Genomic DNA, 16,031 nt, shown 5'->3' on the forward strand with positions numbered 1-16,031 from the left:
TGCCAAAAACTCAGCCTGTAAAGCTTTAAAAAAGAATAAGAGAAGTTTACAGGTATCTACAAAGACTAATGTAAGCATGTGATAAGAGTATCTTTGACTTTTTATTTTAGTGGAGTATCATCTTCATGCAGAATATTACAGTGATATCTCTCTCTGTGTTTCTTGCAGTATTTCGTATTAAAATGGGAGACCCAGGCAAAGATGATATACCTTCCTACAGCAAGATGCAGAGGCAGGTTTGAATTCTTGTAAGCCACTTACAGTGAGGGATTAAGAATGAAGATATAAATTTCTGCCAATGTTGTTTATCACAACTAACTTGAATTACATATTAAATAATTGCTATACAGCTTTGGAATTATTTTAAGTAATATGAAGGGGAGTTTCTGCCCTAGCTAGATTTTTAACTATTATTATTAGGAGACGTGAATGTGTGGCAAATGATTTTGTTTACATGTCATTTTACAGAACATTTCTTCTTAATATAATTCAGTTCAAAGCTTGATCCATTCATGTAAGAGGTCGTGGGATCAAGGCCTAATCAGGTAATATTTAAGAGACTAATACAGAAGACTTATTTCTGAAAATTAAAAACTTAATAAAAAGACATAGGAATATTAATGTTAATGTCTTTTTGAATCAAAAACTACCAAACTCATTTTCTTAATCAGTGCTTGTGCAGCTGTGCCAGAGTAATGATTTTCTTGGGGCAGGACATTGCTTTGACATCCTGCTCATTTATAAAACTGATAAATTTAGCCAAAGAAGATTGAAGGGGGCATGGCAGCAATCTTCACACCGCAAAAGGCGGCTGCAAAGGGAAAGAAATAATCTCTTTCTGCCAGGGCTAAGGGCAGACAGGATAAGAACCACACTGGTACGGCATCACCAGCCTAAGCCGTCTCCGTGGCACACGCCTGTGTCATGCCTGCAGGCTGTGCGTAGCTGAGGCAGGCGTTACGACCTGGGTCCCTACCCTCTTCCAAACCGTCCGCCCTTTAGTTGGGGACTTTCTGAAGTAGCGAATGCTCAACAGATTGTCTTGGGAGAGCACAATGTCTTACGTCATTGCAGGCTGTTAAGGACAAATTAGATGAACTTTGGCTGACCAAGCTGATTCTTGCATGCCTAACGGTCGATGAGAGTGGCTTTTGCTGGGCCTGCCCTGGCAGCGTGGGCTTTGCTAGGTGTGTAACAGGGAACTTTGAGCAGCCTGGGTGATGCCGCAGGGGCTGTACGACCCCTTACCACCCCTCCTGCTCTTGGAGCCAGCCAGCTTTGCTGGGCTGGTTTTCTGGTTATCAACAGCGCTGTGACGGCACAGTAGTCTACATCTGCAGGTACCTCCGGTAGCTGGTGCTGAGCCAGGTCTGAGGAGGTTTCTAGGCATCGCTTCCTTCCTGTTGGGAAACTTGCACGAGCAGGCGTCAGACATGACTGTACTGTGGCAAAACACCATCCAGTTGCCCCGGTCCTGGAAACAGGGCATTTTAATCACAATACTGTTTTCCAGATAAACATTAGATATAAAACTGAGGTGTAATGGGTGTCAGATCACATGCGGAGTATTTAATCTTGTATTTACAGTGAGCTATGGGATCAGGATCAAATGAATTTGTTCGCTTATGGGTTTTTTGTTTTTCCCCTTCCCTTGGTTACTTCCTTAGATAAAAGCAAACGTCACCGATCTAATTTCACCCGATTTGTTTTTCCGTCAGCACCGGCTCCGCGGGCAGCCTGCCATCGCCCTCGCACCCAGCGCTACCCACTCGCTCCCGGGGTGCGGGCGGCCGGCCCGCCGCCTCAACTCACAGGCAGTCCCCAGAGGCTCCGGGGTCCGCCGGTGACGCCACGGGCGCCCCGGTGACATCACCGGAAAGGCGGGTGAGGCCCCGAGCCGCCGGCCAATGGGGAGCCTGACGGCAGGTGACGGTAAGAGAACGGGGGAGAACCCGGAAGGTTTCGCATTCCGAGCGTCGCTGCCGTGAGCAGAGCCCCCGTCGCTGCTGTCGCCGTGCCGCCCGCCCTTGCATGCGCAGATGGACCCGGTGGGAGTCGCCGACGCCGGGCCGGGCCCCGCCTGGCAGAGCAAGGTGAGCGCGGGCTGGGCGGGGGGCGCGGGCGCAGGCCCGGCGCGGCGGCCCGACGGGCCTTAACGGCGGCGGCTGGGCGCTGCAAGGCCGCGGCGGCGGCCCGCGGGGCTGTGTCCGGCACCCCACGGCCGCCCGCGGCACCTCGACCCTCCGGGGCCGTAGAAGTGCGGCCGCCGCTGGCCTGACTCCGCGGGGGTGGAGGGAGACAACGGCACGGCGGGGCACGGTCACCGTCTCCGGCCGACCTTCCCTCACGGCAGGGGGGCAGGCACGTAGGGAACTCCGGTACGCGGCTGCGCTTCTCCCGCCTGCCGTCCTCTGAGCGGGCTGAGGCCGCCGAGAGGACGCTGTGAAGTGGTGTCAACAAAACAAGGGTCGCGGTTATTTGGCAAACTGAGCGCTTGGCTCCGCTGCCTAAGTGAGTGACGAGCCGCGCTGGACAGGGTATGGCGTGGTTCAGTGCTGCTAGCAAATATCTTCCCGGTGGAGAGCGCTGCTGTTAGAGCCTGATAAATGAGTTGCTTCTCTCCAGGCTCTGTTGGTGAGCAGGGAATTGGATCTAAGTGAGTTTGGTTATCAAGGCGGTAGGCAGTGAGTCACAACTTGGTTGGATGCATCATTTCCCAACCCCGCCTCCCCAGGCAAAGTTGTGTGCGTGCTTCTGTGTTTTTGAGGGGATGTTTGTGATGACTGTCCTTTCAGGGCTCTAGAAATGGGGGAGGAAGCTGTGCATAGGCCATTAATATCGTGTTATTCCAAGAGAAGTTTTATATGGACTGTGTGTACACACTTGTAAGCAAACTTTCTGGGAAGGTTTTGCCTCTGTCTTCAGAGGGTAGTGACACTGACAAACTGACTCTTCCCCCCCCCCCCCATTAGTAAGTGACTATCAACATCCTTTCAATCGCAGTTCTCCCTATTGAGTTTATGAAACTACTCCCTGAGGTATTTTCTGTACTTTAGTTCATCATACTTCCCTGAGTGTCTGTAGAAGACAAGCTCTTATAAGATTATATGAGTTTATTTTAGAGCCAGCGATAGCTAATTATCCTGATTATTGTGTTGTCACTGCATTTCTTGCTGACTGGAATAAAATGTTTATTTACAGTGTCCGTGGGGAGCCCCTAACACAACATCAATATCGTGTTCCCTTGCTGATGTCATGAGTGAACAGCTGGCAAAAGAGCTGCAGCTGGAAGAAGAAAATGCTGCTTTTCCTGAAGTGGTTGCGTAAGTTTAAATCCTGGATTAGTGATCTCCACAGTTGTGAAAGCCATCTTCTATCTCTTGTGCATTTTCTTACAATGTGCTTAATGCGTAGCAATATAGTAAATGCTTTGCCTGTTACCTCCTAACTCTGCTTCTTCAGGTCTTTTTCAGTGAAGATGGCTTCCCCACTTAAAACTCTTCCTTAGATTCTCTTCTCTGTCACCCTTCCTTCCTTCTTGATGTTTCCTTCACATTGTTTTGGTGCTTTAAGCCAGTCTGTAAGCTACATTTTGAGAAATGTTGTCAGAAACGGGGTTTTTTTTCTTCCCTTTTAGAGACTCTTGTTAACACTGTACAATGTTATTTCGAGAACTGTCAAATGTATCACCTGTGTCCTCCTAATACTTGGAAGCTCTAAACATAGGCCAAGAGCTTACTAGTTCTAAACTCATACAAATTTTGCCTACGGTCTTTTCTGTGAAGTGGAGCAAAGAAGCAACACTGTTTGTTTGGGTTTTTAAAAAAATTGTATTTATTTATTTATAAAAATATATAAATATATGTGTATACATACACCTGCATGCCTTCTTTCTCTTTCACGAAGGGCATCTTAAAAGTAGAGCCTAATGCTTCTTACAGAATGGTAAACAAGTAAAAGTTTAAGTAATATTTGCATTGTAAAGGAGTGGCAAAGAGAAATGAAGTCATGCTCTATTAATATACAGTGTTGGCTTGGAAGGGGGGGCAGGCAGTTGGGATCCATTAGTTTCTATGCAGCTCTGCATGAAGTCTTTTGTATAGAGTGATGAAATGGTATAAAGCGGTGTTTCTGTTTAGGTTACTGTGTTTAATTTTTTAAATTTCTGTTTCCATTTTACATAGTGTTGCTGAAGGACCGTTTATTACAGGAGAAAATATTGACACTTCTAGTGACCTAATGCTAGCTCAGATGCTGCAGATGGAATTTGACAGGGAATATGATGCACAGCTTCGGCGTGAAGAGAAGAAGATCAATGGCGATAGCAAAGGTACCCTCATCAGAAGAAATACTTTTGCTTTGAAGATATTCTTGGCACTCTGCTTAAGTTCACAGAGCTGTGAGGAAGTAGCAAATCCCTGATAATCATGGACATGCTTTTTTTATTTTTTTTCTCAAGTCTCCATATCCTTTGAAAATTATCGGAAGGTGCATCCCTATGACAGTGACAGCTCAGAAGATGAGGTTGATTGGCAGGATACCCGACATGATCCTTATAGAGCAGGTACGTGGCAGTTTTAAACAATACAATTTCTTCAGTTAATAGACCTAAGAATATGACATAGTTAAATTAGGTTTTTTGAACGTAAGGAGGCATACCAGTTGTATGGAAAATCAGGTCACCTAATTGGGAGGTGTTATGCAGGAAGTTGGGCAGGTAACTTGGAACATAGAATGATAGAATCGTTTAAGTTGGAAAAGACCTTTAAGATCATCGAGTCCAACTGTTAACCTAGCACTGCCAAGCCCACCACTAAACCATGTCCCTAAGCACCACATCTACACGTCTTTTAAATACTGCCAGGGATGGTGACTCAACCACTTCGCTGGACAGCCTGTTCCAATACTTGACAACCCTTTCCGTGACGAAGTTTTTCCTAATATCCAGTTTAAATCTCCCGTGGCACAACTTGAGGCCATTTCCTCTTGTCCTATCACTTCTTACTTGGGAGAAGAGACCAACACCCACCTGGCTACAACCTCCTTTCAGGTAGTTTTAGAGAGCAGTAAGGTCTCCCCTCAGTCTCCTTTTCTCCAGGCTAAACAGCCCCAGTTCCCTCAGCTGCTCCTCATAAGACTTGTGCTCCAGACCCTTCACCAGCTTCGTTGCCCTTCTCTGGACACGCCCCAGCACCTCAATGTCTCTCTTGTAGTGAGGGGCCCAAAACTGAACACAGTATTCGAGGTGCAGCCTCACCAGTGCCGAGTACAGAGGGACGATCACTTCCCTAGTCCTGCTGGCCACACTGTTTCTGATACAAGCCAGGATGCTATTGGCCTTCTTGGCCACCTGGGCACACTGCTGGCTCATATTCAGCTGGCTGTCAACCAACACCTCCAGTCCTTTTTTGCTGGGCAGCTTTCCAGCTACTCTTCCTCAAGCCTGTAGTGTTGCATGGGGTGGTTGTGACCCAAGTGCAGGACTTGGCACTTAGCCTTGTTGAACCTCATACAATTGGCCTCGACAGGCTGGATTGATGGGCCCAGATCCCTCTGTAGTGCCTTCCTACCCTCAAGCAGATCAACACTCCTGCCTAATGCTTCAGGCTTCTGTCTGCCAGTATATTGGCTTCGGTGGCTGAATCTGGCAAAATAACTATTGTACGTGTAAAGTATTGCGGGGTATGCATATCTGTCATCTACACTTGGCTAGGGGCATCTGCACGTGACACTGAATGTTCCTGTCTTTAACGTGCCACAAGTGTGTCTGACACCCCAGAGAAGATATAAAAGTCAGTCATAACATAGCGAAAGAGGCTCTCATGTTTAGGATAAGAGAGAAGGCTGCATTAAGATCACACAATTGAAGTATTTTATTCTGTTTAATACATAAATTTATGTTGCGTTAGTGAGCATTGTGGAACCTTTGTGAGCATCAGTTACGTTTGTTTAGATATAAAGTTTGATTTATTTTTTTCACTGCTGGCAGATAAACCTACCACTACACCAAGAAAGGGCTTTATAGGAAAAGGAAAAGACATTACTACTAAACATGATGAAGTGGTATGTGGAAGAAAGAACACTGCTCGCATGGAAAATGTAAGTGAAAACTTAGGGAAGCTTATTTTGTGTGTAAAACTGGAATGCTGTAATTCAACCAAAGAACTAATGCTTGTCCATCTGTGCTACTGTATATGCTGCTGATTATTATTTTTTTTCACCGGATGAAAGCAATGCAATATTTGGATTAGTTATTCAAACTGGCAGTTTGAGTTGTGTGGGTTTTTTGTTTAATAATAGTTTGTTAATGACCATGATTCAAGAATTTGCACAGAACTGTTTTGGCAAAAAAAAAATATCAGCAAGTTTGGTACACAGGCAAATAAAACACCAAGGCTGTTTTTGAGAAGCATAGCTATCGTGTAACCTAATTTTTTTTTTAAATTCATTTTGCCTGATGAGCCAAGTAACTTATTTTCAGTCAATTTTTTGACTTACAGCTTTTCAGTCTGTTTATCCATAGTACATACCTTTTGTTTTTCTGTAATGTAACTGGTGCAACTTCTGCAAATAAGGAAATGCTGCAAGTGCCATTTTTACAGGATGTTAGGTAATCTCATGTAATTTTGGGCAGAACTTTGAGTTCTGAGTTTAGAGCAATATGTTTTTTAACATAGTGACATTACACAAAGTGGGTTTCACATAGGTCCTAATCTACCCTAGGTTTTTTCAAATCAGAATGAGAAATCTCTGCTTGTGCCAATTTTTGTGTCTGCTAGTAACAATGCTTACATTTCTATTATTTTTACTTGTAGTTTGCACCTGAATTCCAAGTTGGGGATGGAATCGGGATGGACTTAAAGCTGTCAAATCAAGTCTTCAATGCCCTAAAGCAACATGCATACTCTGAGGAACGTCGAAGTGCAAGACTCCATGAAAAGAAGGAGCACTCCACTGCTGTATGTCTTTAAGAAAGTCTCTCTCTATACTTTTTATCTTGTGTAACAGCTGAACACTGTTTTGGTAACTTCTTGAAACATTCCATTTTTAGTAAAACAGTTAAGCAATATTATGTTAACATTGCTGAAGGAGGTGGTATCAGCCAGCTCCTACTAGAAAAAGGCTGTCTTTATTTGAGCTGCATTACTGTGAGAGCCATATCAAAATAAGAGCAAGCAGCTTCCATTTTTTTTTCTCTTTGTCTTTCTAAACTCGTCTCTTAATCAGCTACAACGAATAAACCGCCTAGAAATTATTTATAGAAACCATCCAGAGGACTAATCCTCTGCAGCTGAACCATGTGGCTACAAATATCTGTCTTCATAGCAGGTTTCAGGAAGAAGAGGTGACCAAGTAAACTGTGACTGAATAATTTAGGAAGTCAGTTGATATGCTTTATGGGTGAGTTTAGAGCAGGGCCTCTGGTAATTCCTGCTGTGGACTTCTTCAAATTTGGGTGTTTCACTTTATTTTATTGTTACTGATATAAAAGGAATATAATATTTGGGATGTTTTGATTCATGATTTGTAAAGACTTTTGGAAAACACTGTAGAAAGTGGTCTTGAGCCACAGTCTGTACTGTGGACTTGGTAAAATACTGTGTGCTACACAGCTGATAAGGCACCTGAGAGTATTAAATCTTAAGATGTCAGTGCTGGAGCAGTTTGGCTTTGCTTCATCTCTTTGTGTGGTTTTTTTTTTTTTCTCTCTATCAATTGAGAGAATGCTCTTAATACATTATTCTTTCCCCCTAGTTGAACACTTGCAGTATATAAATACTCTAAACTCACTGTAAAGCAAAGAATTATTTTAATGAATTGAGTATTCATTTCTTGCCTGTAGGAGAAAGCAGTGGATCCTAAAACACGTTTACTTCTGTACAAGATGGTCAATGCTGGGATGCTGGAGACCATCACAGGCTGCATCAGCACAGGAAAAGAATCTGTTGTTTTTCATGCGTATGGAGGAAAGTAAGTATATTGTTTGTTACTGACAGTAGCTTTAAGTACCAGAGATGGCTTAAAAAGCAGAAACCACAAAAATATTTGAACAATCTGCACTTTTTTCATTCCCAAGACTTGAAGTTTGTATTCAGGTATATGCAGATAATAATAAAATCTGGAAACCAAATGGTACCAATTGTAAAGTAAAAAAATCCTCACTTCCCTCCTTGGAGACCATTTAATGAACAGGGACAAATCCACTACAGCTTTCTGTGGCAAAATATGTATTCCTTTTATAAAAAAGAAGTCTTGAGATTTTGAGGAACTCTTTCCACCAGACTGCCCCAGACTACAGAGCTGTCGTGATGATCTTCAGCTACTTGAAGATTGTCTTTCCATATAGACCGCTGTATTATCAGCTCCATCTGTGCAGTTCAGTGAAGGTGCTGTTTGTTACTTTTGGGTTACCTTGAGAATAGTGTTGGGATGCTGTTCACTTTGCAAATCATGCAAGAGTCCAGTTTTAAAGACTACCACACTGGAAGGATTGTAGTACGTTAGTAGTGATTGTAGTGCATTGAAACACCACTGGTTTAAAGTGAGTTAAGGAAGAACTAATAAAACCCAAATAGAGATAATCTATTTAGAGATGTCGAGAGAGAGGTTAAGTTGGGGGTGGGGAGAAAAGAAAAGATGTGCCTGCCTTTTTTTTTTTTTTAATTGACCTTTGCTTGAATGATGCTCAGGAGTGTTCTTTTGCTTAGTATTATTCAATGGGCAATACCTTTGTCGTGCTTAGCAAAACATTGTGATACTACCATTATTGTTCTGATGCAAGACTTTTTTCACTTGTAATTTCTTGAAGCAAGTACATCCATTAACAGGGCTGTTATTAGCTATGACATTTAAGTAAAACATTAACAGATTGGGAGATGCAACCTATTTGATAAGCAACATATAATCAAAATGCCAAACCCCAAACATTCATATATAAGCTTAATCATAGAACGGTTATAAACTTAACTTGAATTGGCTTCCAAATTTGATAGAAAATCAGATCTTTTCCTCTCTTATATTAAAAATCGCTGTATCTTGCAATATTTTAAAAAAATAAACCAAAACCATGCATTTGCTTGTAATGGTGCGAATAGTTAACTTTGTTATATATTTGACTTTTTCCATGAGAAGTGCAACTGAAGATAAAGTTATACCTCCAGAATGTGCCATCAAAGTGTTTAAAACAACTCTTAATGAATTCAAGAACCGTGACAAGTACATTAAGGATGACTACAGATTTAAAGACCGCTTCAGTAAATTGAATCCACGGAAGATTATTCGTATGTGGGCTGAGAAAGAAATGCATAACTTAACAAGGTAAAGAAAAAAAAAGTGTAGTTGCCAAATGCCTGTTGGTTTCCTATTCTCTGTTTAAGGAAGATACACTACATCTGGGTAGGAGTTTAGATTTGATTTTTAGTCTAAATAATATACAACCTGGCACAGATTGAATAAGTCTCTACTTTCTTACAGTTTAATGAATTGTCAGCATCTTCAGTGATTTGGCAGCAGAATTTACAAGCTCATGAAGTTAACAGGCTCTAGCTGTAAAAGTGATTAGTTTTCAGTGAGCATTTTTAGACCCACTTATGACTTTAAGTTCTGAATTTTCCTATATAAAATATTGTGAAAAATATATGTATTTATTCAGTTTTCAATTTGGTTTGTTTCAAAGACTTTTTGATTCTGGATCAAGTTTCTCACAGCTCTCTAACATTGAAAATGAGCAAGCAGGAACTAGAACTGTAGGGTTTTGGGGGTTTGGTTTTGTTTTTCTTAATCGGTATCTATTTTCTGATCCACAGAATGCAAAATGCAGGAATTCCTTGTCCTCAAGTGGTTATCCTTAAGAAGCACGTCTTGGTTATGTCTTTCATTGGCCAGGATCAAATCCCAGCTCCTAAACTAAAGGATGTAACACTTAGTAGTGAAGATATGAAAAAGGCCTACTATCAGATTCTTGATGTAAGACTGCTGATTTCTCCTCCAATCCTGGGTTGTGTTTTCTTTTAGGGGAATAACTTAAAGGACAAATCGGTATTTATTTACTTTTCAGGATGCTTGCATCACTTGTAAGATATGGAGTCCAAAGGCTTATTTTGGTGCTGTTTAGTGTATGACTTAGAATAAATAAGAAATTATGCACTAAAAAAAAATAAATTGAATCTTAATGTGAGCGGAAAACCTGCTGGAAATTGATGACAAACAGATACTTCGCAGTAGAAGAATTATGAGCAAGTAGCCCTCCTTTCCTAGAAGCAGTATGTGGTTTAGAAAGTTCTCTGAAGTCTTTCTGGTCTTACTGAATGCTTAATTTAAAATGCTTAAGCACTCTCCAGTGGGTAGTCCCCTACCCACCCCCCTCTTTAGCAAATCTAGAAATCAGAGAATGAATTAGAATATTGCATGGTGGATACTTTGCTTTCCTATTATCTGCTGTAATTGGTTCAAACATGTACCTGCTAACTGTCCACTTACTATTACATTATAGACATTAAAAAATCCAACCATCCAACCCAGGAGCTTGATAATATGAATGGTCTGTGCCTCAAACCTTGAGACCAGTAGAGCAACACAACCATGTTTTAAGTGAATACACATACTAGTTAGGATTCACGATCTAAAACTGGGAGACTTATTTCCTGTGTGTTAGGGGTGAGAATGACAGGTATTATTTAGAGAACGTGTTTATCTGTCTCATGCACTTGAACTGGTGGGCAGAGTTGACGTGAGTTTACCAGACTGATTCTTCTGACTTGCCAAAGCTAAGCTCAGTGATAAAAGCTTTGTTTACTGGCAGTTTACCAAAACTGCTATTCCCTGTATGGAACTTTATTGAAGACTTAGAAAAAAATTATGTAAACTGGGTGGATGATGGGGAAAGGCTTTTTTTTTTTTTGTTATAGTCATGCAAACGATACTTATTTGGAGTATAGTGTACTTCATTCATTCATTAATTTGGTTCCTTGCAGATGATGCAACAGTTGTATAAGGAGTGCAACCTGGTCCATGCAGATCTGAGTGAATACAACATGCTTTGGCATGATGGGAAGGTGAGCTTATTCTTAATGTGGGAAGGAAAGGTTTCATCTAATGTGAAATGTTAATACGAAGTGAATTGCTCTCTCTCTGTGACCACAGGTCTGGCTTATTGATGTCAGTCAGTCTGTGGAGCCAACACATCCTCATGGACTTGAGTTTTTATTCAGAGACTGTAGGAATGTTTCACAGGTAGGCCTTCTTCATCTGACACTCCTCTGTTATGCTGAATGTTTTCCAAGATAAAAATCAATTCAGAGCTAACTAAAGATCAGCCGATACAACTCCGTAAAAAATGATCACCACCACATATAAGATTACTCTTGCATATTGTCCATACTGATGGTGTTCTCTGAAAGCAAACAAAAGCAAAAATGACATTTTGACTAAATATTGTAGTTGTAACTTGGGGAAGGAAAAGGAATATTTTGTTTTGTGTAGTAAAGTGTTTAACGTGTGCTTTTTATATTGACTAGTTCTTCCAGAAAGGAGGTGTGACAGAAGCACTTAATGAGCGTGAACTCTTCAATGCTGTCTCAGGTTTAAATATTACAGCTGACAATGAAGTAGACTTCCAAGCAGAGGTATAGCTTTCTCTGTGTCTAAGATTTTAATTTGGCTAGCTATAGTAGCTATTGTAATACCTTAACTCTCCAGGTTTAGTTTGTATGATTAGTGTGTGCGAGTATAATTTCAGCAATGATTCTGCATCTCTTTTTCAAAACTTGATTATTTCAACCTAGTACAAATGTTTTCAGAAACTCAGATTACACACCTCTCCACCCCTTTTCCTGATCCCTCTGCTCCCAAGTATAGAAGGCTTCATGTTGCATATAATTGCTTCTTTCAGTGCTAAGGAAAATTTAGTGATCTGTTTTAGTTTAAAAGCTAGCTTTGTTGCCTTTCCTTACATATGTTAAAGGTTGCACAGAGAAAGGAAAGCTGAGTTAAAAATAATAATTATTCTGCTGCTTGTTTTTCATGTTTTAGATGTTAACTTACTTGAAGTTAAAAGTTTAGGCTAGCATTTTCAATTTTCAAGCCTAAAATCATGCTAATGTAAGTATGGACTAGGAATCTTTGGTCACCTTTGGCTTTTAATTTTCAAATTTTGGCTGTAACTCCTCAAGGCGTGCATCCTGATATCAGACATTTATAAAAATAAGTTGTCAAACATTCCATATTTACTAACTAAAGTAAGGACAACATGGCAATTCTACTCCACTTGATTGCTAATAACAGTGTAGGTTTATGCTAGTCCAGCATGTAGTAGGTGGGAGCTTGAAACTGGTTAACTCCTGGGGTAGATCCTCAAAGTGAGGAAGAGATAAAGGGAATGCAATGTCACTGTTCCACAATCCTTATGTACCAGTTAATCAAGCAAAAACTAATTCCCTCACTGACTGTGTTGTGAGCATTGGGGTGTGGGGTTGGGTTTTTTTGGTTTTTTTTTTGTTTTATGTCATCTTTTGTGCTTAAAGTTTTATGGGAAAGACTTGCGTTGCTGTTTACATAGAGGTGAATTTGAGCAGCCCATCCTTAAACTTCAGACTTTGATTTTAGTCGCTAGTAACAACAATTATCTCCCCTGGAGTACAAAAGAGAAAGTAATCCAACCATAACAATCTGAAGATCAAAATAAGCTACTGTACTGTGTTACTTTGATTGCACAAAACATTGAAGTATAAAGTTGTCTTCAACTTTCACCGTTAAAAATGGTTGCAGTGGATTTGTAATCTTAGTGTTACTTGGAATTTCTCCAATGCTGATGGATTGGCTGAGTTACAGTAGAGGTGTTCAGAGTTGGAGAAAGGGATGCTTCTGTACTTCAGGGAATACAGCTGAAGTCTTAAGAATCATCCAGTTCTCCCTGCAACTCATGCATTTCATTACATAGCATGAAACTGTAACGGAGTGCTACTCCTTTTACTAACCTGTTGAGAATAGATGTTTCAAGCTGTACCTCCAAAGTATGGTGCTCCATACATGTGACTGACTCTTTGACATAGCAATATTGGATATACCTGATCAGTCATCTAAAGCTACCTTTTAATGCTGTTTAGAAACATTCTGGCACAGGTGTGGTTTTATGATTTCAGCATGGATTTATTTTTGGCTCTCTAGATTGAAGCTTTGGAGAAGATGAATGAAGATCATGTGCAGAATCATGGAAAGAAACTGTCAATGTTTTCAAGTGATGGAGACCCACCTATATATGATGAATAGCACTGAGTGTATAGCTGCTAACGAAATGAAACACGAATTTACTGCTTCTAACTATGTTGGTGCAGTGGTAAACGTCAGCTACCAATGTCAAGAGAGAGTGGTTGACTGGGAATACCAAAATGGAAAACACAGCGAGCATACGGTGATGCCTCAGTGGTTTGTTTGGTTTTTTTTTTTTTTTTTTTTTTTTACTTGGCCCACGCATCAGGCTGGCACTGTGAGAATGGACTGTCACTGCCTCTTCAGATGGTCTGACAACTTCACCAGTTGCCCAGTTACATTAGACTAATGTAGCTGAGGTGGTCATATTTTCCATGATTCAGAACTTTTAGTTCAAAAAAAAAAAAAAAATTTTTAAATCATCTAGATCATCTGAAGTATTTAGTGGGAAAGCACACTAGGATAGTCCCTCTTTTTTTTTTTTTTTTTCCCTATTGCTAATTGAAAAACTAATTAAAAATTTTGTATGGACACAATGTCAGTGAACCTTTCATCCTTCTCCACCAAGGGAAAAATGGAAAGTCAAACTATGCGCTGCAATCAGATAAAAATGTTAATTTAACAAACCAATGTCTTTATATGTGCAAAAGTCTGGACCTTTTTATTTGAAGTACGTGGAATGTGGCTCTAACTATCTCTGTAAATACAATTGGGTATTACATGAGAAACATATTTGAATCCAACCAGCAGAGGACTTCTTTGGTGGCATGCCAGGAAATCCTGAGGGCTGTATCCAAGTTGTGTTACAAAGAGTAAGTTCAGTTAGCTTCACTCTGAATATGCAAGTAGTTCTAAGAACTCAGTGCAAGCAAAAAAAAAAAAAATTCTCTATAATAATCCTGTGTAAACTGAAATCCTGGGTAGAACATCAAACATTCTTACTCACCCCGAAGATAATAATAAACTAGGAAAACTAAATATTGATCATCATTATTTTTAAACAAAGCTTGTTGCTTGCTAGTGCAAAAAGAATACTCAAATTTGTCTTTTTCTCATGCTTTTATTCTTAATGTCAGTCTTTCTAAAAATCTAGCAACTTTTCTCTCCAAAACAACACCTCTAAAGATGGACTGATGTAGTGACAGAATTAAGAAATTCTGATCAACTTCTTTTTAACTCTGCTGCTTCTGATGCTGCTCTTTTATCAAGCAGAATATACTGTTACTACATGTGACATTCTCACAGTGTGCTGTGAAAGTGATTTTTTTTGGTTGGAAAACTGGTGGCGAAGTAAAACCTTAAGATTTTGTGGTGGTATTCTTGTGTGGTTCTTTGCATCATACAGGCCTTCATTGATCCTCAGTTGTGCACTAAAGCAGTGTTAGGGTAGGACTACACTAGTTTGTTATAACAATAGAAGAATGACTGTTTTGGTGGGTGCTACATAACCAGTAAACAACCTTGGCCTTTTTGCCAGTTTCATCCTAGTACTTAGATCCTCTTCCCTTTTCTAACTTAGACATTTACTTCTGAAATAAAGGAATTTATGTCTTTTGGATACTTCAGTCTATTCCTAATTGCTCAGTGAAACAGTTGCCCAAAATAACGGTATCAGGGAAAGAACAGACTAGGTACTGAGAGGGAGGTGCTACGGTTATCTAACCCCATCAGGAAGACTGACAGCTTCTGTTGTCAAATATAACCAAATCTCCTTCAGAGGAGAAGGCTTTTAAAAAGAAAAGGATTGTCCTATTCTAGGCTTATTACAAGGTTCGATACTGTAACATTTCTTGGGGGGAAAAAATATCTCAAAGCAGTTGCTAATGCCTTACAACGTGCTTGTCTAGGAAGGATGTTGATTGTTACAGATATTTGCATCAAGTGAGAGGAAGACAGAGCAGAAATAAGGGGAAGTGAGGGGAGGGTGTTTTTTTTTGAGCTGTCATTTGACACAGAGACACCTGCTTGTATCGTTGTGCTTGGACTGAAGATGCAGTTGTTCCTGTCATTTTTAATTTCTTTCTAAAATCTGTCTATCAGATTAAAAAAAACCACAAAAAAACCAAATAAATGAAGCAATGGTCCTCAAGTCTATGATTTAAAGCTATTATATTGCCTCAACATCTTTTCACTTCCAGCAGCAAAACTGGCTCAGGAATTTGCTTTGAGATTTGAAGACGTCTGGGCACATTGTCAAGTGATTGAAAACAAGGAAGAAGTTGCTAAACCAAGCATTGTCCTGAGTCCTTTAATTCAAATAAAAGGTTCAAATAAAAGGTTCTAGGATTATTATCAAGCAAATAGTCTTAGAAGTAAATCTAGATTTTTTCATTGTTAAGCCATTATTAATTAAGCCAATTAATTAACTTTTCTGACATTGTGACTATTCTAATGGCCAATTCTAAAACTATCACAGTAGTTTCCAGTTGTGTGTTTACATACTTGTCTGCTGATTTCCCCCACCACGTGCCTCTCTTTCTACTACCTTAATATTCCTATTGCAATTGTAGAAAGTGCTCTTCCTGTCCTATGGGGAAGCAGGAGAAGGCTAAACGTCAGTAAAATTTCTTAAATTTTGACCTTGGATTAACTAAGCTTTTGGCTAACATGCAATGAATTTTTGATTTTGTGGAAAATGATAAACTTTAAGGCACTTGAAATCTTCTGGAAATACTTGTCCTCTCTAGTTAACATAGAATTGTTTGATGGCGCAGGAGGGTTCTGCAGAACAAATAGCTGTTTGTCATTCCTAGTTGTGACTTTAGTTTCTCTCGTCTCATGTGAAATTTTTGCAGTTACAAGTCAGCAAGCAGTTGTTTGTGTGA

General features: G+C 40.2%; 1 protein-coding gene across 1 annotated transcript; it reads left to right on the forward strand.

Annotated features, from left to right (window-relative positions):
* The first annotated feature begins 1,932 nt into the window (after positions 1-1,932).
* Positions 1,933-14,764, forward strand: RIOK3 (RIO kinase 3). Its single transcript, XM_075494505.1, has 13 exons — positions 1,933-2,093; positions 3,202-3,323; positions 4,185-4,330; positions 4,460-4,564; positions 5,990-6,099; positions 6,816-6,959; positions 7,844-7,971; positions 9,130-9,318; positions 9,807-9,966; positions 10,974-11,054; positions 11,143-11,232; positions 11,517-11,624; positions 13,165-14,764. Exons 1-13 carry the CDS (start codon positions 2,040-2,042, stop codon positions 13,264-13,266), a joined length of 1,539 nt encoding a protein of 512 aa, XP_075350620.1. The 5' UTR covers positions 1,933-2,039; the 3' UTR covers positions 13,267-14,764.
* The last annotated feature ends 1,267 nt before the right edge of the window (positions 14,765-16,031 follow it).

Source organism: Mycteria americana, chromosome 2 (genome assembly GCF_035582795.1).
Source record: "Mycteria americana isolate JAX WOST 10 ecotype Jacksonville Zoo and Gardens chromosome 2, USCA_MyAme_1.0, whole genome shotgun sequence".
Taxonomy (NCBI): domain Eukaryota; kingdom Metazoa; phylum Chordata; class Aves; order Ciconiiformes; family Ciconiidae; genus Mycteria; species Mycteria americana.